The sequence below is a fragment of the Bos indicus genome, chromosome X (assembly GCF_029378745.1).
Source record: "Bos indicus isolate NIAB-ARS_2022 breed Sahiwal x Tharparkar chromosome X, NIAB-ARS_B.indTharparkar_mat_pri_1.0, whole genome shotgun sequence".
NCBI classification, from domain to species: Eukaryota; Metazoa; Chordata; class Mammalia; order Artiodactyla; family Bovidae; genus Bos; species Bos indicus.
This window is the reverse complement of record NC_091789.1, coordinates 128,729,867-128,756,026: the sequence shown is the minus strand read 5'-3', so window position 1 is coordinate 128,756,026 and position 26,160 is coordinate 128,729,867. Positions and strand designations below refer to the sequence as shown.

The 26,160-nt window shown below is 39.5% G+C and overlaps 1 protein-coding gene across 3 annotated transcripts in view; it reads right to left on the bottom strand.

Moving 5' to 3' along the window:
- Positions 1-26,160, bottom strand: part of PCYT1B (phosphate cytidylyltransferase 1B, choline) — a 148,154-nt gene that overhangs the window by 49,216 nt on the left and 72,778 nt on the right. For all 3 annotated transcript variants that reach the window (XM_070783982.1, XM_019956276.2, XM_019956277.2), the window contains exon 3: positions 19,226-19,342. In XM_070783982.1, the coding sequence (XP_070640083.1) occupies positions 19,226-19,342 (117 nt within the window). The remainder of the gene's footprint in view (positions 1-19,225; positions 19,343-26,160) is intronic.

Here is a 26,160-nt window from a genome sequence, read left to right as displayed (position 1 = left end):
ATATCCTCCCCTTCCTTTTGACCCTGCACCTGACCAATTCAGTGTCACTTTGAGACAACTGAGATAATGGCCTCCTGACAGAGCACAAAGAAAACAAACAACCTGTTTATGCCAACACGGGGTCCTATTTTCATATCCCAGGAGTGACCTCAAGAAGCAGCTGAAAACGCTGACCAGTTATTGTCTAAACATTAATTACGCCCAAAGCGGCACTGTTGTTCTCGAGTCTTGGCAAATGCAGCCTGACGACCAGATGGAGAACTCTGAGCAGTGGCGTTCCGGGGGTGAATTCACTGAGCTGTCTGGGAGCTCCTACTGGAGCTAACCTATACCGGCAGCCCACTGTGCTCAAAATAAAATATTACTAATACCCTGCAGGAGAGAAAATATAACATAAGGGATGAATTTTTCGAGCCCAACCAACTTGGGTTAGAATCCTAGCTCAGCTACTTATTACTGGGTATGTTACTCAAACTCTCTAAACCTCAGACTTGCCTGGTAGTCCAGTGGCTAGGACTCCGCACTCCTGATGAAGGGGGCCGGTGGTCTGATCCCTGGTCAGAGAACTAGATCCCACATGCTGCAACTAACAATCCCACATGAAGCAACTAAGAGTTCACACGCCTCAACTAAGGATCCTGCATGCTGCAACAAAGACCCAGTGCAGCCAAATAAGTAAATAAATGTTTAAAATAATCATAAATAAAAATTATAAAAATCAAATTCTCTAAGCCTCAGTTGTCTGTCTTTAACACATGGCAAAGTTTGGAGAATTAAATTTGATCATCTGTGTGAGCAGAGAGGCATGCTCACTAATGTTTGCCATGTTTTCATAGTAGCAGTGATCCAGAGCCATTTGTGGTGACATCTATTTGTTTGTGTTCTCGGCTCTGCCTTTTCCCTGCCCCCACTCCACGCACGTGCCCAGCTTCTCAGTACAAACTCCCCCACAGTAACTGTGAGGTTCAAGCTGCCAGTGGACAGCCTGTCTTTCTGACTGCTGTTTTCCCAAAGCCAGAGCTCTTTGGGAGGAATTCTGTACGAAGACACATAGAAGATTCCTCCAAAAGAGGAAGAGGTCCAAGGTCAGAGGGTCCCACCAGCAGCAGAGCCCCAGGAGCGATGAGGACACTCGGGTTCACCTGGCCACAAACTGCCAGGGCCTCACCCTCCACAGGCACAGTGGATTTGCTCCTTCCAAGCAATTTTGTGGGTTCAGATGATGAGAGCAATGCAAAACTCTCTGGGCTGGAGACTGGAAGCTCCTCTCCTGTTTCTGTCAACATCTTGCAATCTTGTTTGACTCCAGGGCAATGAAGAGATCCCAACAAGGACCAAGACTGAATATCCCACCAGTCAGGCAAAACGGAGTCTTAGAGGAATATTTAATTTCAATCAAGATACAATAGAGCATAAGCCTACATTTATAGAGTAATAGTTATGTCTAGTGGGTATAGTATTTCTATTATTGTTAGCTTTTTATCCCTCTCCTGGGAGGCAGAAGTCAGTATGTGGTAACTCACACCTTTACAAAAATTTTTCCAGGAGAAAAATTCTCTGATATAATTTTTAATTTCAAAAAAATAATTTTAATTTCTTATCTTGGTTTTTAAATGGTGTGAGATTTAAATTATAATGGAGGGGGAAAAGGTTTTATAACTGGATAGTTTCAATTCACTAAAATAATGCCCACAGGGAAAACGTGCATAAAAAAATTTCAAATTATCACTGACTCTGTACTTAAAAATTAAAAACACAGGTATTATGGTGCAAAAATCATGGCAGTCTGTGGTATCTGTTAGTGCCTAAGGTTGGGAAGTAGAATGTAGTACCACCAATTATCACAGTTTCTATCTAGTCTTTGAATCAATAGTTAATATTTTTTCCAAATACTAAGTATTTCACCTGTTCGTGTCTGTGTACTTGCCCCAATCAGAGTGGTTTCATGAGCAAAGCCCATGCTCTACCCAAGGGAATTCCTACAGCAAACCTGCCTGCATGTGTAAGGGGCTCCACAATTAATATAGTAGGTTCTTTCAATTCACTGTCACCATTTTCTTTGGTAACTACATACATAATATGAAGAGTTTGCCTTTCAACCAACCATTTTATTTTATTTCTTAATATTTTTATTTATTTGGCTACACCAGGTCTTAGCTGCAGCACGTGGGATCTAGTTCCAGGGACTGAACCCAGGCCCCCTGCAATGACCGTGCAAGTCGTAGCCATTGGACCACCAGGGAAGTCCCAGAATATCTATTTTAAGGGACTCCCTAACTTTCCTCCCTATAGAATTTTCTGCCATTAAGTTGTTTTGTCAAACTCAGGATAGATAGTTTAAGATAGTCTTCAAACTAGGGTACACATACCCCTAGAGATACACAAAGGCTTTTCAAGAGGTATCCAAGCACTGGTAGTTTGAAAGGAATTGATTTCCAGATCCACAACTTCTAAGAGTAGCCTTTCCTAAAATTAACAGGCTGGAGAAAGCCCTGTATCCAGAACCAACCTTACTCTACTCTACAAAAGAAAGCCATCATTTAAACCTTATTACACTGCATGGCAGGGAATTAAATCCTGAGGCCAAATCAAACCGAAAGCTCATTTAGTGACTACTCAAAGCACCATGAACCTATAAAAGCTTCCTGTCTTTTTCTTGCACATGTTTCTGTTATAGGTGAAACTGAATGTTAGAAACTAACTATGGTAGACTGGGGAATGATGTAACTTTTTACCTAACAACTTTGCCTCTTCCTTCTCCCGACTATTATCAAAGGATGCAAAGATCTTAAGGGATAAGGCCCATGAATTCAAAGCAAAGGAGCACTGGTAAGAATACTGAATGCTGAAGATTGCTTTTTCATGTAGTTAAGGGTAAGCATTTTTTTCCAGCTCTTCTCAATGCTTATATTGAATCCTAGAAGTGCCTTTTCTCTTGTAGTTAACGAGTAAGCATTTTTTCTGCTACTCACTTCAGAATCACTTCAATAAGTCAAAGCTGTATAAGCTGATACTGCTGCTGCTTAGAAATACAACTGGAATATTTTCCTGGAATTATCAAATGCTTCAAAGTACACTGGAATGAACATGTGGATAAAATATTCACATGCTTTCCCCCAAGATTTCAAACATACTATTTTTAAAGGAAGACAAATATCTATTATATCAACTCATATCATATTTATTCCATTTACAGTGAATCTTTCTCCCATTTCATATTCTAAATGTGTTTTATTTCCTGGCTCTTCATAACAAAAAATAAAATATCTAGGCCAAATTACTTTTTGGTAGTATATGCCCTTCTCTATCCTCAAGTACTTAGGAAAAGTATAACCAAGATATCTAAAAAAGGTAAGTTATTTCTGATTTTTATATTTCTGATTTTTATATTTTCTGATTTTACTTAATTATTCCCAAAAGCCAAACACCAGAGCTTGATACACCCATATACCAATATTTAGAGAAGGAATGAAACTGAAAGTCACTCAGTCATGTTCGACTCTTTGTGACCCCATGGACTATATAGTCCATGGAATTCTCCAGGCCAGAATACTGCAGTGGGTAGCCTGTCCCTTCTCAAGGGGATCTTCCCAACGCAGGGAAGGAATAACATGCCTTAAAAAAAGCATACTCCTCTTCTTATAAATATCATAATTTTGCATATAAATTATACTATATTACTATAAGTTAAGGATATTATATTATTTGTGTAACTTTGTATCTTCTTTGTAACTTGTTATATTAGACTTACATTATTTTAATCTTGACTGATTCTTTTTTATACAATAGAGTCTATAACATTTCTCAGTGGTTTTCCTAAGGCTTCTTGAAATATATTACTGTATTCAAACTGAAAAGACTTTTTCTGCATTTCTAGGATTTTAGTAGGTTTTCGGTGAGGACTGGTTTTGCCAATTAGGTTAGATGGTGTTTTCTGCAAATTTGCTAAATTTGCTAAAACTGCAGCCCCAAAGTGTGTTTTTTAAGTTTCAAGCAAATGATAAATACATTTTATAAAAACTTATTGGATTGGCACTGTGTAATGAAATTACCAATATTTCTATTTCCCCAACCCTTCTTGAGTATTTCTGGTTGAATAGGTTGCTTTCAGGTAAAAGAGTAAGCATTATAATTAAGAGTCATTGATCAGTCTTGGTATAGCCTTTGTGTTATACTTCCTCGAAAGGGACAAAGCAAATTATTCTAATAACTTGGAAACAAATCTTTTTGTAGGTCACATAATTTATAATCCACTGCCTAACAACAAATTTGAAAGATTTTAACAAATTATCACTTGACAGGCCATTCAAATTATTTTGATGAAAGTAGTAAATTATTTTTGTGATATCTGGCAAATAAGCATTCAAAGATTGAGTGGCATTACAATATTAAACTTCCATTTCCATAAATATTTCTATGAACAAAATACTATAGCACTTAACATCTGTAACAAAAAAGAGGAATAAAATCAATGTTAAACCCTGTCTCATTCAAGCAGTAATATATTCATCCACAAAAATATTCATCCACAATATCATGTCAGTTGTTCAATCCCTGGTCAGGAAACTATGATTCCATATGGCACACGGCCAAAAAACAAAAACAAAACACCTTACCTATAGAGGAGCAAAGGTGAAAATCACATTGGATATCTCCACCAAAATGATGCAAGCAAGAAGTGAGTGAAGTGGGGAAAAGTAGCAAATAACATAAAGAGGAACTCCCATAAGGTTATCAGCTGATTTCTCAGCAGAAACTCTGCAGGCCAGAAGGGAGTGGGCCAATATATTGAAAGTGATGACAAGGAAGAAGAATCTATCATCAAGAATACTCTATGTGACAAGGCTCTCATTCAGATTTGATGTAGAAACAAAAAGCTTTACAGATGGACTTCCCTGGTAGTCCAGTGGTTAAGAATCTGTCTGCCAGTGCAGAGGACATGGGCTTGATCACTGATCCAGGAAGTTTCCACATGCTTCAGGGCAACTAAACCCGTGTGCTACAACTACTGAAGCCTGCACTCCCTAGTCCCTGCTCTGCAACCAGAGAAGCCACTGCAATGAGAAGCTCATGCACCACAACAGAGAGTAGCCCTGCTCTCTACAACTAGAGAAAGCCCTCATGAAGCAACAAAGATCCAGTGCAGCCAAGAATAAGTAAATCGAAAAGCTTTACAGGCAAGCAAAAGCTAATTCAGCACCATCAGACCAGCTTTGCAAAAAAAAAAAAAAATGCTTAAGGATAGGCTTCCCTCATGGCTCAGGGGTAAAGAATCCACCTGCCAGTGCAGGAGACATGGGTTTGAGCCCTGATCTGGGAAGATCCCACATGCCGTGGAACAACTAAGCCCATGTGTCACAATTACTGCACTTGTGCTCTAGAGCCCAGGAGCCACAGCTACTGAGCCCACATGCAGCAACTACTGGCTCTACAGTCGCGTGCCCTACAGTCCATGCTCCCCAACAAGAGAAGCCACCACAATGAGAAGCCCATGCAATACAACTAGAGAGTAGCCCCCACTTGCTGCAACTAGAGAAAAGCCCACACAGCAATGAAGACCCCGCACAGCAAAAAATAAATAAAAAGGGAAATAAACAAACACAAAAGGAACTTCTCTAAGCAGAAAAGAAAAGGCCACAACTAGAAGCAAGAAAATTATAAATGGAAAAGCTCACCAGGTAAATATACATTAAAGAAAACAAATCACGCTCACACAAATATGCTATCAAAACCAGCAATTGTGGGATTTCCCTGGTGGTCCAGTGGTTAGGAATCCTCCTGCCAGTAAAGGGGACATGGGTTTGACCTCTGGACCAGGAAGATTCCACTTTACCATGGGGCAAGTAAACCCGTGGGCCAGTTACTGAGCACATGCCCTAGAGTCCATGCTCTGCAAAAAGAGAAGCCACCGCAGTGAGAAGCCTGGGCGCAACTAGAGAGTTGCCACCACTTACTGCAACTAGAGAAAGCCCATGCACAGCAGCGAAGACCCAGCATACATAAATACATTTTTTTTTTTAAATGCAGCAAATGTGAGAAGTGAAAAGTGAAAATGTTAGTCACTCAGTGGTGTCCGACTTTTTGTGATCCCATGGACTATAGCCCACCAGGCTCCTCCATCTGTGGAATTCTTCAGGCAAGAATACTGGAGTGGGTAGTCATTCCCTTCTCCAGGAATTGAACTCAGGTCTCCTGCATTGCAGGCAGATTCTTTACTGTCTGAGCCACCAGGGAAGCCCTAGTTGTGAGACTAGGAGAGCACAAATGCAGGATATTGGAAATGCATTTGAAATTAAAAGACAAGCAACTTAAAATAATTTGTTTATACATAGACTGCTATATCAAAACCTCATGGCAACTGCAAACTGAAAATCAACAATAGATACACACACAAAGAAGAAAAAGGAATCCAAACACAACACTTAAGTTAGTCATCAAATCACAAGAGAAGGGAACAAAAGAGGAAGGGAAGAAAAAAGACCTACAAAAACAAATCCAAAGTAATTAACAAAACGGCAGTAAGAACATGCACGTGGTTGCATGCTAAGTTGCTTCAGTTGTGTACAACTCTTTGTGACCCTATGGACTGAGCCCACCAAGCTCCTCTGTCCATGTGGATTCTCCAGGCAAGAACAATGGAGTGGGTTGCCATGCCCTCCTCCAGAGGATCTTCCCAACCCAAGGATCGAACCTGCATCTCTTAGGTTTCCTGCATTGGCAGGCAGGTTCTTTACCACTAGCGCCACTTGGGCTTCCCTCATAGCTCAGTCGGTAAAGAATCTGTTTGCAATGCAGGAGACCAAGGTTTGATTCCTGGGTCAGGAAGATCCCCTGGAGAAGGAAATAGCAACCCACTCCAGTATTCTTTCCTGGAGAATCCCATGGACCAAGGAGCCTGGCAGGCTATAGTCCATGGGGTCCCAAGAGTCGGACATGACTTAGTGACTAAACCACCACCACCACTTGGGAAGGCCAGTATCTTAAATGTAAATGGATTAAATGCTCCAACCAAAAGACAGACTGGCTGAATGGATAAAAAACCAAGACTTATATATCTGTCTACAACAGATCCACTTCAGATCAAGAGACATATACTGACTGAAAGTGAGGGGATAGGAAAAAGGTAATCCACAAAAATGGAAATAAAAATAAAGCTGGAGTAGCAATACTCATACCAAACAAAATAAACTAAAGACTGTTACAAGAGACAAAGAAAGACACTAGATATTCATCAAAGGATTGATCCAAAAAGAAGATATAGAAATTATAAATATATAGGCACTCAACATAGGAGTACTTCAATATACAAGGCAAATACTAACAATTATAAAGAGAAAAATTGATAGTAACACAATAATTGTGGGAGATTTTAACACTTCACTTTCATCAATGGACAGATCATCCAGACAGAAAATCAACAAGGAAACAAAGGGTCTAAAATGACAAATTAGAACAGATACAGTTAATTGATATTTATAGAGCATTCCACTGAAAAGCAGAAGCATATACATCCTTCTCAAGTGCACATGGAACATTCTCCAGGACTGACCACATGCTGGGATCACAAAGTGAACCTTAGTAAAATTAGGAAAATCGAAATGATATCAAGCACCTTTTCCAATGACAACACCATGAAATTAGAAATCCACTACAATAAAAAAATTAAATAACACAAATGTGTAGACTAACAATATGCTACTAAACAATCAATGGATCACTGAAGAAATAAAGAGGAAATCAAAAAAAAAAATACTTAGAGCCAAATGAAAAAAAAGCACAATAATCCAAAACTTATATGATGCAGTAAAAGCAGTTCCAGATGTTCAAGCTGGTTTTAGAAAAGGCAGAGGAACTAGAGATCAAATTGCCAACATCCGCTGGATCATCAAAAAAGCAAGAGAGTTCCAGAAAAACATCTATTTCTGCTTTATTGACTACACCAAAGCCTTTGACTGTGTGGATCACAATAAACCGTGGAAAATTCTGAAAGAGATGGAAATACCAGACCACCTGACCTGCCTCTTGAGAAACCTATATGCAGGTCAGGAAGCAACAGTTAGAACTGGACATGGAACAACAGACTGGTTCCAAATAGGAAAAGGAGTACGTCAAGGCTGTATATTGTCACCCTGCTTATTTAACTTCTATGCAGAGGACATCATGAGAAACGCTGGGCTGGAAGAAGCACAAGCTGGAATCCAGATTGCCAGAAGAAATATCAATAACCTCAGCTATGCAGATGACACCACCCTTATGGCAGAAAGTGAAGAGGAACTAAAAAGCCTCTTGATGAAAGTGAAAGTGGAGAGTGAAAAAGTTGGCTTAAAGCTCAACATTCAGAAAATGAAGATCATGGCACCTGGTCCCATCACTTCACGAGAAATAGATGGGGAAACAGTGGAAACAGTGTCAGACTTTATTTTGGGGGGCTCCAAAATCACTGCAGATGGTGATTGCAGCCATGAAATTAAAAGACGCTTACTCCTTGGAAGGAAAGTTATGACCAACATAGATAGCATATTGAAAAGCAGAGACATTACTTTGCCAACAAAGGTCCGTCTAGTTAAGGCTATGGTTTTTCCAGTGGTCATGTATGGATGTGAGAATTGGACTGTGAAGAAAGCTGAATGCCGAAGAATTGATGCTTTTGAACTGTGGTGTTGGAGAAGACTCTTGAGAGTCCCTTGGACTGCAAGGAGATCCAACCAGTCCATTCTGAAGGAGATCAGTCCTGGGTGTTCTTTGGAAGGAATGATGCTAAAGCTGAAACCCCAGTACTTTGGCCACCTCATGCGAAGAGTTGACTCATTGGAAAAGACTCTGATGCTGGGAGGGATTGGGGGCAGGAGGAGAAGGGGACGACAGAGGATGAGATGGCTGGATGGCATCACTGACTCGATGGACGTGAGTCTCAGTGAACTCCGGGAGTTGGTGATGGACAGGGAGGCCTGGCGTGCTGTGATTCATGGGGTCACAAAGAGTCGGACACGACTGAGCGACTGAACTGATGCATGCAAACAACAGCACCATGAATCAACTTAATATAACTGACATCTACAGACTACTTAATTCAACCACAGCTGAATATACATCATTCTCAAGCTCACATGGAGCATTTACCAAGATAGACCACATTCTGGGCAATTTAAAAGAAGAGAAATCATACAAAGTCTGGTCTCAGATTGCAATGGATTTAAACTAGGAATCAACAACAGAAAAATAGTGGAAAATCCAAAAATAATTAGAGATTAAACAGCATACTTCTAAATAATACACGGGTCAAAGAATAAATCAAGAAATATTTTCTGCTACTTTGAATTAACTGAAAATGGAAACACAACTTACCAAAATTCGTGGGATGCAGTGAAAAGCATTTAAGAAGGAGATTTATAACATTGATTTTATATATATATATATATATATATATATATATATATATATCAGAAAAGAATAAAGACTGAAAATCAATAATCTAAGCTTCTATCTTAGGAAACTAGAAAAAAGAAGAGCAAATTCAACTCAAAGTAAGCAAAGGAAAATAAATAATAAAAATCAGCAGAAATCAATGAAGTTGAAAACAGGAATGAATAGAGAAAGAACACAAAAGCTAGTTCTTTGAAAAGATCAGTAAGATTGATAATGCTCTAGCCAAGCTAACAAAGAAAAAGAGAGGAAAAGATACAAATGACCAATATCAGAAATGAAAAAGAGGACATTATTACAGATCTCATGGACATTAAAAGGATAACAAAGGAATATTTTGAGCAATTCTATGCCTACAAACATGGTAACATAGGTGAAAGTAACCAATTCCTTAAAAGACACAAGCTGCCAAAATTAACATTGGAAGAAAGAGACAATCTGAATAGGCTTCTATTAAAGAAATTCAATCAGTATGTAACAACCTTCCAAAAGAGAAAGCGCTAAGCCCAGATAGGTTCACTGGTAAATTCTACCAAACAGTAAAGGAAGAAACAGTAACAGTTCTCTAAATCTCTTCGAGAAGTTAGAAACAGAAGGAAGCCCTCCTAATCCATTCAATGACATCAGCATTACCCTAATATTAAAACCAAATACCTTATAAGAAAGGAAAACTAGAGACTGCTACCTCTCATTAACACAGATAAAAAACTCTTTAACAAAATATTAACAATTAAAATCCAACAAGACATAAAAAGAATCATATACCACAACCAAGTGGGATTTATCCAAGGTAAACAGACTCACAGATATGGAAAACAAACCAGTAGTTACCAGTGGAGAGAAGGAAGGAGGGAAGGACAAGAAAGGGGAAAGGAATTAAGAAATACAAACTATTATTTATAAAATAAGTAAGCTATGAGGATATATTTACAATACAGGGAATATAGCCAATATTTTATAAGTATAAATAGAGTATAACCTTTAAAAATTATGAATCGCTATATTGCACTCCTGTAACATATAATACTGTACTTCAATTTTAAAAATACAAAAAATAATGTAATGTATCACATCAATAGGCAAAAGAAAAATCACATGATGATATCAACAGATGTAGAAATAGCATTTGATAAAATCCAATACCCGTTCATGATACCAAAAAAAATCTCTTAATAAACTAAAAATAGAGGGGGACTTCCGCAACTTGATAAAGACTATCTACAAAAACCCTACAGCTAACATCAAACTCAAATGGTGAGAAAATCTAACTTTTTCCACTAAGATCAGGAATAAGGCAAGGATGTCCCCTCTCACCATGGCTTTTCAACATTGTATCGGAAGTCCTAGCTAGTGCAGTAAGACAAGCAAAAAAAGGAATCTAAATACAGATCTTATACTGTTCATAAAAACTGGATGAAAATGGATCATAAATAAAAAACCAGAACACAAAAGTATAAAACTTGTAGAAGGTAACATATGAGAAAACCCAGATGACCCTAGGTGTGGCAGTGACTTCTTATATACAACACTCAAGGCACAAATCAAAGGCAACTGATAAACTGGACTTCATTAAAATTGAATATTTCTGCTCTGCAAAAAGCTATGTCAATGAAATAAGACAAACCAAAGACTGGGAGAAAATATTTGAAAAAGATACAACTGATAAAGGACTATTATTGAAAGTACACAAAGAACTCTTAAAACTCAACAATAAGACAATGAACAACTGGATTAAAAACAGCAAAAAAGATCAGAATAGACACCTTGACAAAGAAGATATGCAGGTGTTAAGCAAGCATATGAAAAGATGTTCAACATCACATATCATCAGGAAACTGCAAAATAAAACAATGAGCTATCACTATGCACAGATTAAAATGGCCAAAGTACAAAATACTGACGATACCAAATCCTGGTGAGGAACTGGAGTAACAGAAATTCTCATTCATTGCTGATGTGAATGTGAAATTGTACAGTTACCTTGGAAGACTGTTTGGCACTTTGTAACAAAGCTAAACATACACTTAACATATGATCTAGCAATCACGCTATTTGGTATTTGCCAAAATGAACTGAAAAAACCTACCTGTAGATGTTTATAGCAGCTTTGTTTATAATTGCCAAAACCTGGATGCAGCCAAGATGTCCTTCAGTAGGTGAATGGATAAACAAACTGTGGTACATCCAGACAATGGTATATTACCCAGTGCTAAAAAGAAATGAGCCAACACGCCATGGAGGAACATTAAGTGCATATTACTAAGTGAAAAAAGTCTATATGAAAAAGATACAGACTCTATGATTTCAATTATATGACACTCTGGAAAAGGCTCCACAATCACTGCAGATGGTGACTGCAGCCATGAAATTAAAAGACACTTGCTCCTTGGAAGGAAAGTTATGACCAACCTGGACAGCATATTAAAAAACAGAGACATTACTTTGCCAACAAAGGTCCGTCTAGTCAAAGCTATGGTTTTTCCAGTAGTCACTTATACATATGAGAGTTGGACTATAAAGAAAGCTGAGTGCTGAAGAATTGATGCTTTTGAACTGTGGTATTGAAGAAGACTCTTGAGTGTCCCTTGGACTTCAAGGAGATCAAGCCAGTCAATCCTAAAGGAAATCAACCCTAAATACGCATTGGAAGGACTGATGCTGAAGCTCTAATACTTTAGCCACCTGATGTAAAGAGCTGACTCACTGGAAAAGGCCCTTATGCTGGGCAAGACTGAAGGCAAAAGAAGAACTGGCAGCAGAAGATGAGATGCTTAGATAGCATCACCCACAAAAGGGACACAAGTATGAGCAAACTCTGGAAGAGAGTGGAGGATAGGGAAGCCAGGCCTGCGGCAGTCCATGGGGTTGCTAAAAGTCAGACATGACTTAGCCAATGAAAAACAACAACAGGCTGTATTTTGCCCTGATTTTGGCTGACTCCTAGCATGCACTTTGCTCTGAATGGCTGACTCCTAGCCTCTACTACTCCCTGAATGGCTGACTCTAGGCCTGTATTTGCTCTGATTGGCTGACCGCTAGCTAGTACTTTGCCCTGATTGCCTTACTCCAAGCCTGTACACTGCCCTGATTGGCTGACTCCTAGCTTGTACTTTAGTTGATGAAAGCAGGGAAAACCACGAGGTCATTCTGATAATGACCTAAATCAAATCCCTTATGATTATACAGTGGAGGTGATACGTGGATTCAAGAGATTAGATCTGGTAGACAGAGTGCCTGAAGAACTATAGATAGAAGTTCATAACATTGTACAGGAAGAAGTGACCTTAATCATCTCAAAGAAAAAGAAATGCAAGAAGGCAAAGTGGTTGTCAGAGGAGGCTTTACAAATAGCTGAGGAAAGAAGAGAAATGAAAAGCAAGGGAGAAAGGGAAAGATATACCCAACTGAAAGCAGAGTTCCAGAGTACCAAGGAGAGATAAGAAGGCCTTCTTAAGTGAACAATGCAAAGTAGTAGAGAAAAACAAAGAATGGGAAAGACTAGAGATCTCTTCAAGGAAATTGGGGATATCAAGGGAATGTTACATGCAGGGATGGGCATGATAAAGGAAAGAAACAGTAAGGACCTAACAGAAGCAGAAGAGATTAAGAAGAGGTGGCAAGAGTACACAGAAGAACTGTACCAAAAAAGTCTTAATGACCAGATAACCCAATGGTGTGCTCACTCACCTAGAGCCAGACATTCTGGAGCGTGAAGACAAGTGGGCCTTAGAAAACATTACTATTAACAAAGCTAGTGGAGGTGACAGAATTCCAGCTGAGCTATTTCTAATCCTAAAAGATGATACTATTAAAGTGCTGCAGTCAGTATGCCAGCAAATTTGAAAAACTCAGCAGTGGGCACAGGACTGAAAAAGGTCAATTTTCATTTCAATCCCAATGAAGGACAGTGCCAAAGAATGTTCAAACTACTGGACAATTGTGCTCATTTCCCATGCTAGTAAGGTTTTGCTCGAAATGCTTCAAGCTAGGCTTTAGCAGTATGTGAACTGAGAACTTCCAGATGTACAAGCTGGATTTTGAAAAGGCAGAGGAACCAGAGATCAAAATGCCAACATTGGTTGGATCACAGAGAAAGCAAGGAAATTCCAGAAAAACATCTACTTCTGTTTCATTGACTATGCTACAACCTTTGACTGTGTGGATCATAACCAACTGTGGAAAATTCTTAAAGAGATGGGAATACTAGACCACCTTACATGTCTCCTGAGAAACCTGTATTCGGGTCAAGAAGCAACATATCCTTACATGGAACAACTGACTGGTTCAAAATTGGGAAAGTTGTTTAAAAAGGCTGTATATTGTCACCCTGCTTAATTAACTTCTAGGCAGAGTTCATCATCCCAAATGCAGGGCTGGCATGAATGAATCACAAGCTGAAATCAAGATTGCTCGGGAAAATATCAACAACCTCAGATATGCAGATGATAACACTAATGGCAGAAATGAGGAGGAACTAAAGAGCCTCTTGATGAGGGTGAAAGAAGAGAATGAAAAAACTGGCTTAAAACTCAGCATTCAAAAACTAAGATCATGGAATCCAGTTAGATCATTTCATGGCAAATTAAAAAAAAAAAAGTGGAAGCAGTGACATTTTACTTTCTTGGGCTCCAAAATCACCATGGACAGTGACTGCAGCCATGAAATTAAAAGACACTTGCTCCTTTTAAGGAAAGCTATGACAAATCTAGACAGCATACTAAAAAGCAGAGACATCACTTTGTCAACAAAGGTTCATACAGTCAAAGCTATGGTGTTTCCAGGTGTCATATATGGATATGAGAGTTGGACTGTAAAGAAAGATGAGCGCCAAAGAATTGATGCTTTTGAATTGTGGTGCTGAAGAGTCCCTTGAGAGTCCCAAGACCCTCTTGAGAGTCCCTTGGACTGCAAGGAGATCCAACCAGTTAATTCTAAAGGAAATCAGTCCTCAATATTCATTGGAAGGACTGATGCTGAAGCTGAAGCTCCAATACTTTGGCCACCCAATGCGAAGAGCTGACTCATTGGAAAAGGCCCTGATGCTGGGCAAGATTGAAAGCAGGAGGAGAAGGGGGTGGCAGAGGATGAGGTGGTTAGATAACATCATCAGCTCAAAGGACATGAATTTGAGCACACTCCAGCAGACAGTGGAAGACAGAGAAGGCTGGCGTGCTGCAGTCCATGGGGTTGAAAAGAGTTGGACACCACTTAGCAACTGAACAACAACAAGAGAATTTAAAATACCAAGAGTCAACTCTAACGTATTAAACTATGGGCTTTGGCTGATAATAATGTGTCAATGTAGTTTCACAGACTATAAAAAATGTACTACACTGCTGCAGGATGTTGATAATGAGGAGGCAGTGTGTGTGAATCTTTTTACTTTCTGCCAATTTTGCTGTGAACAAAAAATTTTCCTTAAATTTTGCTAATTTTTGAAAATGTTAATATTTACAGTATTCCTTAAATTACACATTTTATAACTATTTAAACTTAGGATGGAAAATTTTAGATGTCAATTTAAAAATTTTTAAGAAGGCGTATCAGTTCAATTCAGTTGCTCAGTCGTGTCTGACTCTTTGAGATCCCATGGACTGCAGCATGCCAGGCTTCCCCGTCCATCACTGACTCCCAGAGTTTGCTCAAACTCATGTCCGTGGAGTCTGTGTTGCCATCCAACCATCTCATCCTCTGTCGTCCCCTTCTCCTCCTGCCTTCAATCTTTCCCAGCATCAGGGTCTTTTCAAATGAGTCAGTTCTACACATCAGGTGGCCAAAGTATTGGAGCTTCAGCTTCAGCATCAATCCTTCCAATGAATATTCAGGATTGATTTCCTTTAGGATGGACTGGTTTGATCTCCTTGCAGTCCAAGGGACTCTCAAGAGTCTTCCCCAACATCACAGTTCAAAAGCATCAGTTCTTCAGTGTTCAGCTTTCTTTATGGTCCAACTCTCACATCCATACATGACTATTGGAAAAACCAAAAGATGGTTATAGTTTTTCAAAATTCTTTTTGGCATTGTGGGGAACGAAGAGTGAAGACTCTTAGTCTAAGACAATGGTTTTCAACAAAGGCTTCATCATCCCCTAGGATGCATTTTTGGAAATTTGTAGGACATCTTTAGTTGTCACTATAATTGGAAGCAGTGACTGGCATTTAGTGGGCACTGTGCCGACAATGCTAAACATCTTCCTAAATGTGGAACAGCCCCACATGAGAATTTTCCAGTATCCTGTAAGATTTCTGAATGTCTCTGTACAATTATTTTTAATTATTTGAATCTAGCCCCTAACTTTGTTTTACAATAATTGCAAAGTATTACTAAACAGCTGTGATAAATGCTGAATTTTAGGGACTTTCCTGGTGGTCCACTGGTTAAGAATCCACCTGTCAGCACAAGGGGCATGAATTTGATCCCTGGCTGGGAAACTAACATCCCATGTGCCCCGGGGCAACTAAGCCCGTGTACTGGAACTACTGAGCCTGTGCCTCAACTAGAGAGAAGCCTGATAGATGAAACTAAGACCCAGTGCAGCCAAAAACAAATAAATAAATAATTTTTTTTTTAAATGCTGAATTTTAGAGGAAGGCAGCTACTATATACATAGAAGGAAGACTTCTTTTTCTTATGAACAATTCCCCAAAATGCATTTGCCACAGCCATGCCATTCAGCATTTGAGCTCCAATACCACCCCTGAAGAACCCTGCCTACATACAGGAGGTTGGAGATTGTTTAACAGACTAGGAATCAAACACAATTAAATTAGTGGAGACATATGAAATACAAGCTTACACTGAATTTTAGTAGGAGATTGGTTGCAAAATAATTCATGATATTTCCAGTTATTTTAAACAGGATAATAATAAATCATTGGAGAAAATAACATACTGAAATTATTTATTATTGTTTACATTGCTTCGAGGTTTTCACTCTTACTCTGTCACTGTCGCCAGAAGTCTACACACATTTTTACAGCTTCATGTTTTATTGTTTCATTTCCCATCCATACTCTAGTCCCTGCTGCCAAGTCACTTCAGTCGTGTCTGACTCTGTGCAACCCCATGGACTGCAGCCTACCAGGCTCCCCCGTCCCTGGGATTCTCCAGGCAAGAACACTGGAGTGGGTTGCCATTTCCTTTTCCAATGCATGAAAGTGGAAAGTGAAAGTGAAGTCGCTCAGTCGTGTCCGACTCTTAGCGACCCCATGGATTGCAGCCTACCAGGCTCCTCCATCCATGGGATTTTCCGGGCAACAGTACTGGAGTGGGGTGCCATTGCCTTCTCCTACTCTAGTCCCTATCATCTACCAAAAGATATGGTCTCCACGGTTGTCTTTGTAGTTTAACATTCCCTTGGCTTCCACAGAGAATCCATGTAATAGCCATTGAGGAGGTATCTACCTTTCTTAAAACCCAAACGAACTTTTTAGCCAACCCAATAAATCGGCTAGAGAGGACACTGGTCACTGCATTACTTGATGCTGCTTAGACAACAACCCTCTGAAACAGAACTCAGAGCAGCCAGAGCTGGTTCTTCACCAGGGAGCAGTACCAGCTCTAGCTTTTGAGAGCTATGCAACGACTGTGTGGCTCCTTCTGCAGTTGTTCTCCTTCCCTTCTGCTTTAATTCTTGGCTCTGAACTCCTGTCCATATTCACCTCTCTCAGTTCTACATCACCTGTGCTTTTATGAAAAGCCTCCTTAAGAGACAACAAGTCAATAAAACAACACACCTAGTTGTAGCCACCACATTTTCCCCTCTTGTCCCAACATTCTTATCTGGGCTGGTGGGAAGATCACTGCACAAGGAAGGTTCTGTGCTCTGGCTTCTGTGTGCCCTTACCTTCGTTTAATTCTCTGCACAATTGTCAGTGCTTCAAAGGGTCCTCACCTGACCTCCACACCTGAAACACCCCTGCTTGCGAGGCCAGTCACCTTTCCCCTTAACCCTATGTAACATTTCTTCATAGTACCTCTCCTCCAGATTGTTACTGGTCAGTGTCTGCCTCCCCTTCAGACTCTAAGTTCTCTGAGGACACAGTCTGCTTTGATGGTGGCTGCATCCTCAGTGTACAGAAGAATGCCTGGCTCACAGTAGGAGCTCAAGAAATAGTTGTTAAGTGAAGGAGTCATTCAGCAAATCAGTGAAACCACTGCTGCTGAGTAACCTAGAGAGCTGCTGTTGTTAATTTACTGCTTTCTCCAGCTTACAAGAATGCACTGAAAGTCTATTTCCTTTGAACTTACTTTTGATGTGCTAATCCAGGGCCAGGGCAGTGTTCCTGTTAAGTGTTACCCACACCTAACCACTTCCAAATTCGGGTTGCCAAAATGACCAAGGGCTTCCCTCGTAGCTCAGGTGGTAAAGAATCTGCCTGCAATGCAGGAGACCCCAGTTCCATTCCTGGGTCGGGAAGATCTGCTGCAGAAGGGATAGGCTACCCACTCCAGTATTCTTGGGCTTCCCTGGTGGCTCAGCTGGTAAAGAATCCACCTGCAATGCAGGAGACCTGGGTTCGATCCCTGGGTTGGGAAGATCCCCTGGAGGAGGGAAAGGCTACCCACTCCAGTATTCTGGCCTAGAGAATTCCATGGACTGTATAGTCCATGTGGCTGCAAAGAGATGGACACGACTGAGTGACTTTCACTTTTCAAAATGACCAAAGCCAAACCACTGCAGAGGTCTCCCCAGGACCCAGAAGCTTAGGACCAGACTCCAGGTGGTAGTGCTCACATAAAGAATGGTTTTCCACTCAAAATAAAGGAAATGAACAGAGATGGGTCCTCTGCCCACCTTGGGTTCCCTCTGCATGATCTGTTCAGTAACCATTGCCTCTTATCATCTCTTCCTTCTGGAAAGAATTCTATTCAGGAACCATATGGTCACTATGTTCAGCAAAATCTGCAAACAATTCCTCCTAAGTATTCAAAAGTAGTTTCAAACTTGTGAAAGACAACAAAATACTGTAAAAAACAGATATGTAGTCTCTTACTATCACCTTGCTCCCTCACAGGAGAGGTGTAAGGGTTGGTGGTATCTAGTTCATGTAATGCCACAAAAAATGATCATGGTAAAAGGAAATGCTGCTTCCAGAAGCTACAGAGAAGAGACCCAGGTCTCCCAGATCAGCCACTTTTCCTTTTACACAAACGGAAATCGGTAGGCCTTTTGGAAGAAGAAAATTTCAACCTACGTCTAATTACCCTTCTCTCTCCACAGCTTATGAACTCAGTCGCTTCCTTCAGTGTAAACCAAGATTACTTGCATATATAAAACTCCATTTCTTTAACACATGGCATATAAATTCAATTAATCGGGACTGTTGTAAGCCACTACCATTAGCACAACACTGTCCTAAGTGCTGTGGGTCACACCAAAGGAACAGACAATGACCTTGCTCAACATTAATCATCCTGAGTTTCCTCTAGTCTCCAAGATTTGAAATCAGAATAATATTGCTTTTCTCCTAACCCTCTAGGAAATTTCAGAAATAGGAACTGGAACATTCCTCAAACACAAAAAGAAAGGTATTAATGGAAAACACAAAGCAGTTACACTTGGTGGTATTATTAGTCTCTCTTTCTCTAGGAATCAACAGTTTATAATCTCATGATATAATTTCCCCTATGGTGTTTTTAAAATCTCATGTTAAATTTCAGGCAGTAAACAAGGAACCCAATATAGGCTGAATTGGGAGCATTAACAATGGGAGGTTTTAATGATAGAAGTCTGAAAGGGCTTCTTTTCAGGAAGAACATTATATAAGAGTTTTCTAGACAAAGAAAAGGCACTTCTTACCTCCTACCAGCAGGTAGCTGTTGGGAAACAGTGTTTTTGCTTGCATAAGTGCCCTTGCATGACCTGAGTGGAAGAGGTCAAATATTCCATCCGCATATACTCTCACGGGCCTGTCAACTGTGGAAGAAAGAAAACATCATCAACAGAACTGCAGAATAAGGAATCCCAGTCACCTGATCCTTCTGTCAGTATAGCACTGTAAGAAGGTTTACCTGGAGAAAACACAATGTCTACATACCATCAGTTGCATATTAGTGCATGAAATTAATTTTACCAAGAAGTTCTTTTCAGGACATCAAAGCAGAGTAAAAACATAACAAAATTAAGATTGACCCAGTATGCACATTTTTAACTGCAGAGCACTGGGGAATTGTCTCGACCCAGAGTAGAGTCTCAGGTGGCTGAGTGGGCAGATTTAGACAGACCAGGCATCACCAAAGGGTTAGCAGAGTCAAGCCAGCAGGAATATCAAGGTAGGAGTGACTGGGGAGCTCAATGAAAGGCCAAACAAGTTCTGGCAGTCTGGCAGTCCCAAACAAAGATCCCTAAGTCCTATTCCCAAAGGCAAAGATGCTGCTGTGCACCTCCTCCGAGTCACCATCACACAGTGAAATTCAGCCTTGGTAGAAGTAGTTACACCATAAAAATTGGCAACTGTTCAAGTCAGGGCTTAATTCCCTCTGCAGGGCCAGTTGTTACACATTTACCACTGCACAAAGGTCACTCCCTATCCTCTTTGACATCCTAAGATATGGAGCAGTGGGGGGGGCACATGCTCCAAAGAGAGGCGAGTCAGGGAGCAAAAGTTACACGTGTAGTGCTCAGGGATAGAGGAATGTGATCCATGCTACAGTTGTCCCTAGGGAGAAAGGTCAAGAGAGACAGAGACTCTCAGTGTGAAATATAGTGCTCTGGGAAGTGCCATGTCTTCAGGAAGAGGGACACACTTCACCACAGCTTCCTGGGAGTCAGGTGACTGTGCTCAGAAGTGCAGAGTGACACTTTTGCTGAGCCAGCCCAAAGACCCAGCACTTCCAATAAGAGGGAGACACCGGGAGGTAGAGGGGCTGGGCGCCAACGTTTACACCATTCTGGACTCTCAAGAAAACTAGAAAGTGAAAATATAGCCAACTAAGGGCTTCCCTTGTGGCTCAGCTGGTAAAGAATCCGCTTGCAATGTGGGGGACCTGGGTTCAATCCCTGGGTTGGGAAGATTCCCTGGAGAAGGGAAAGGCTACCCACTCCAGTATTCTGGCCTGGAGAATTCCATGGACTATGTTGCAAAGAGCTGGACACAACTGAGCAACTTTGACTTCACTTTCACAAGCTAAATATGGCCAACTGAACATACACACTCTCATCTCCATGTCCTCTCAAACACCACAAGAATTACAGAGAAAGAATTAAAAAGGGATAATCCCCCAAGGACATAGCAAACAATGAAGGCAACGACAGGGGATTAGAGATGTCAACCACAACTTGGAAAGTTGGTTGTCACGTGCTGGGTATCTACAGGGAACAAGAATCAGAGGTGGGGCAGATGGGGAAAGGATTGCTGGTTGGTTGGCTTTATGAGACTAAGATTCCTACTAAATTTTTAAAGACACATCATATTGATGTTATAAATTTTTCAAAAAGAAATCAATGCAAACTTCTGTTGAATGATCCTCAAGTCTGAGATTTAAAATTGTGATTATTTTTTGACATACTACAACCTCATTAATTCAGAACATAAATTGAAAGGAACGTTACATTAATACATTCAGATGGTACAATGTTTCTAATAAATTAAATTTTTCTAATAAAAAAACTTGAGAGACTTTATTTCAGATAGGGAATTGCAATTATTCCCAATTATACACCATTTTGAGCAAACAGAATTGCCTTCACAGGATTATACTGTATTCTAAATAAGGCACAGTAAATAGAAAATACTTTGAAATAACAAACTGTCTAATGAGGGATCCTTGGTTTCAAAGCTCTTATTCAATTTGATTTCAATTGAGGAAAATTTGTTTTAAGATATAAACCCCAAGGGAAAGCAGATGGCAGTTTTGCAGAAGTTTTTGTTATTGATTCAGAGGTGATCAAGATAAATAAATTCAAGAAGGGAGGAAAGAAAAGTGAAGTGAAGAATGATGATATAATTAGGCTATTTAGTAGATCTTTGAAGAGTATTTGTGGAGTTGATTTTGCAATAAGCTCACTTTTTTGAATTGTAATGTGTCAGCAATTGCCAGACTAAGAAATTCTGCAGGACCAAAAAAAACCCCCCAAACCCTGATCTCTTCAACAAATAAACTTAGAAAAAAAAGAAGAAAGAAAAGAGATGAAGAGGGGATCTTAGAGATTAAAAGATATATTAAAAATATCTCAACATATTGTAATGTACAGACATTATTTGGATTTGGGTTCGAGCAAACTATAAATAAATGATGACATAAGACAACTGGAGGGGTATATGTATAATACAGCTGATTCACTTCACTATACAGCAGAAACTAACACAATATTGTAAAGTAACTAGACTCCAATAAAAAAGAAAAGACATGAATCCACCACAGGTGATTCATTGTTGATATATGGCAAAACCAACACAATATTGTAAAGTTAAAAAATAAAATAAAATAATAAAATATTTAGTTTCAGGTGAAAAAAAAAGAAAAGACAATTGGAAATTGGAACACTAGATATTTTATTATATTAAAGAATTACTGTTAATTTTTTAGGTGAGGTAATGGTATAGTGGTTATATCCTAAAAAACCAGAGCTCTTATTTTTAAGGCATTATACAGAAATATTTATGGATGAAATGATATGAAGCCTGGGATTTTGTTGCAAATAATTCAAGAGGGGAGAATTTATGAGGCAAGACTGGCCACAGGATGGTGGTTGTTAAGTATGGGTGATGGACACATGAAGGTTCATTATATTGTTCTATTTTCACGAATGTTTGAAATTCTCCATAATATTTTTAATAGACTGTGGCTTAACTTAACTTGCATATATATTTGCTTTAATCTTTGGTTGGAGGTTTTTCTGGACATCCTTTTAGGCATCTAGGGACTCTCCAAGGAGTCTATGCTGGGAACCACCGACCTGTGAAGCTACAGGTTTGGCCGTGATCAAAAAGTCTCTCCACAGCCATGCTGGAAAGACCTTAAAGTAGCTCCCAATGACTCCCACCTCATGCTCTTCTTGCCTCTGTGAGATCCTCTCCCTTTGAAATGGGAGTAGGAGCTATGCCTTGCTTCTAACCAGGAAAATATGACACTGGTGATAGATGTCTCCCCCATAATTATTTTACAGTGTGTAAGACTCCATTTTGCTAGCAGACTCAATCTTTCTCCCTTGGTGGCTTTGAAGAAGCAAGCTGCCATACTTTAGAGGGCCATGTGCCAAGGAATTGCAGGTGGCCTCTAGGAGCTGAGGTTGGGCTCTGGCTGACAACCAGCAAGAAGCTAGACCCCTGGTCTTAGAGTTACAAGGAAATAAATTCTGCCAACGACCTGAGTGAGCTCAAATACAGATCTATCATGAATCAAGAGAAATAAGCCAAGTGACACTTTGAATGCAGTCTTGTGAATCTCTGAATAGAGGACTCAGCTAAGCCAGGCTCAGACTCCTTATCCATGGAAATTATGACATAATGAATATATATGCATTGTTTTAAGCCACTAGATCTGTGGTAATACATTAAATATCATACAAACTGAATACAATGGCAGTATAGATTTCCTGCCTACAGATTATTATGCTTTTTGAAAAGTACTTAAGGTAAATTCCTGTTTACCCTAAATGACCACAGCAAGGTATATCAGATAAATGTGATGTTCTGACAAAATGTAAATCTGTATACAAATCATTAATTTCCATGTTTCAAATAATTTATTAATAAATATGACAAACTACATGTAACACCAAAATGATGCTGAATATTTTCTTGAAGATCATGGATATAAATAATGACCATGTACACTACTGTGGGTAAAATTTGATTATTTTAACTACCTGGATCTTACATTCCAAATTTCTGTAAGTTATTCAGCATCTTAAAGTAAAGGGAACAGTAAAGAGGGCTGTACTTAACAAATATCTCACACCATATACAAAAATTAACTCAAGATGGATCATAAACCTAAATGCAAAGCTAAAACTATAAAATTTCTAGAAGACCTTTGAAAACCAAAAAGATACATGTACCCCAATGTTCACTGCAGCACTATTTACAACAGCTAGGACATGGAGGTAATCTAGATGTCCACTGACAGGTGAATGGATAAAGAAGATGTGGTACATATATACAATGAAGTATCATTCAGCCATAAAAAAGAACAAAATTGGGTCATTTGTATTGATGTGGATAAACCTAGAGTCTCTGTCATACAGAGTGAAGTTAGAAAGAGAAAAATAAATATCATATATTAACATCCACTGGATCATTGAAAAAGCAAGACAGTTCCAGAAAAACATCTACTTACTGCTGCTTTATTGACTACACCAAAGCCTTTGACTGTGTGGATCACAACAAACTGTGGAAAATTCTTCAAGAGATGGGAATACCAGACCACCTGACCTGCCTCTTGAGAAATCTATATGCAGGTCAGGAAGCAACAGTTATTTTTTAAATTTATTTATTTTAATTGGAGGCTAATTACTTTACAATATTGTAGTGGTTTTTGCCATACATTGACGTGAATCAGCAACAGCAACAGTCAGAACTGGACATGGAACAACAGACTGGTTCCAAATAGGAAAAGGAGTACATCAAGGCTGTACACTGTTACCCTGCTTATTTAACTTATATGCAGAGTACATCGTGTGAAATGCCAGGCTGGATGAAGCACAAGCTGGAATCAAGATTTCCAGGAGAAATATCAATAACCTCAGATATGCAGATGATACCACCCTTATGGCAGAAAGCAAAGAACTAAAGAGCCTCTTGATGAAAGTGAAAGAGGAGAGTGAAAAAGTTGGCTTAAAACTCAACATTCAGAAAACTAAGATCATAGCATCCAGTCCCATCACTTCATGGAAAATAGATGGGGAAAAAGTGGAAACAGTGGCTGACTTTATTTTTCTGGGCTCCAAAATCATTGCAGATGGTGACTGCAGCCATGAAATTAAAAGACGCTTGCTCCCTGGAAGAAATGTTATGACCAACCTAGACAGCATATTGAAAACCAGAGACATTACTTTGCCAACAAAGGTCCGCCTAGTCAAGGCTATGGTTTTTCCAGTAGTCATGTATGGATGTGAGAGTTCGACTGTGAAGAGCGCTAAGCACCAAAGAACTGATGCTTTTGAACTGTGGTGTTGGAGAAAACTCTTGAGAGTCCCTTGGACTGCAAGGAGATCAAACCAGTCCATCCTAAAGGAGATCAGTCCTGAGTGTTCGTTGGAAGGACTGATGCTGAAGCTGAAACTCCAATACTTTGGCCACCTGATGTGAAGAGCCACCTGACTCACTGTAAAAGACCCTGATGCTGGGAAAGATTGAAGGCGGGAGGAGAAGGGGACGACAGAGGATGAGATGGTTGGATGGCATCACTGATTCAATGGACATGAGTTTGGGTAACCTCCAGGAGTTGGTGATGGACAGGGAAGCCTGGCGTGCTGCAGTCCATATATATATATATATATACATATATATATATATATAGGGGATATATGTGTACCTATAGCTGATTCATTTTGTTGTACAGCAGAAACTAATACAACATTGTAAAGCAATTATATTCCAATTTTTAAAAAATAAATAAAACTTCTAGAAGAAAAAAGAAAAAAATCGTAGTGGCTTTGAGTTTGGAAAAAAATTCCTAAATAGGAACCAAAAAGGACACACTATAAAACAAATGTATATATTTTAAACCTTATTTAAACTCTTTATTCTTCAAAAGACATTTTTACAAATATGAAAAGGCAAGTCTTCGGGAGAAAATATTTGGAAAATATGTATTTGAGACTTGTATCTGGAATATATAAAGAACCCTCAAGACTCAATACTAAGATAAACAACTCTTTAAAAAGAGCAAAAAAATTTCAACAGCCAAATAGAGGATAGCAAATAAGGACATGAAAGGATCCTCAACCCCATTAATCATTGCTGCTGCAAATCTTCTGACCTAGCCTTTGAAGTCACTCAGCATCGCTTATGCCACATTCCATTTGTTATACTACTACTACTACTACTACTACTACTACTACTACTACTACTAAGTCGCTTCAGTCGTGTCCGACTCTGTGCGACCCCATAGACGGCAGCCCACCAGGCTTCCCGTCCCTGGGATTCTCCAGGCAAGAACACTGGAGTGGGTTGCCATTTCCTTCTCCAATGCATGAAAGTGAAAAGTGAAAGTGAAGTCGCTCAGTTGTGTCCGACTCCAGCGACCCCATGGACTGCAGCCCACCAGGCTCCTCTGTCCATAGGATTTTCTAGGCAAAAGTACTGGAGTGGGGTGCCATTGCCTTCTCTGCCATTAGTAATTAGGGAAATACAAATTAAGGTCATACTGAGATATTACTTCCTACTCATTAGAATGGCTAAAAATTTCAAAAATTATTGACCATACCAAGTGTTGGGGAGGATATAGAGCAAATGGAACTCTCATACACTGCTGATGGGAATGTAAAATGGTACAAATGCATTGGAAAGCAGTTTGGCAGTTGGTCAAAAAGTTAAATATATACATACCATATGGCCAGATAGGAGGCAATCATCAACTACATTACATGTGAATTCACATTTTTGCAGGGCACGTTATGGGGTTTCTTGATATTGTTTCAGATTCAGGCAACAATAAAAGGGTGATAATTCATTTTTTTCTTATGGCTTTTTAAAAGGAGCTTGTTAACAATGCCTTAAAAGTACATTTGGGGGACTTCCCTGGTGAGCCAGTGGTTAAGAGTCTGCCTGTCAATGAAGGGAACATGGA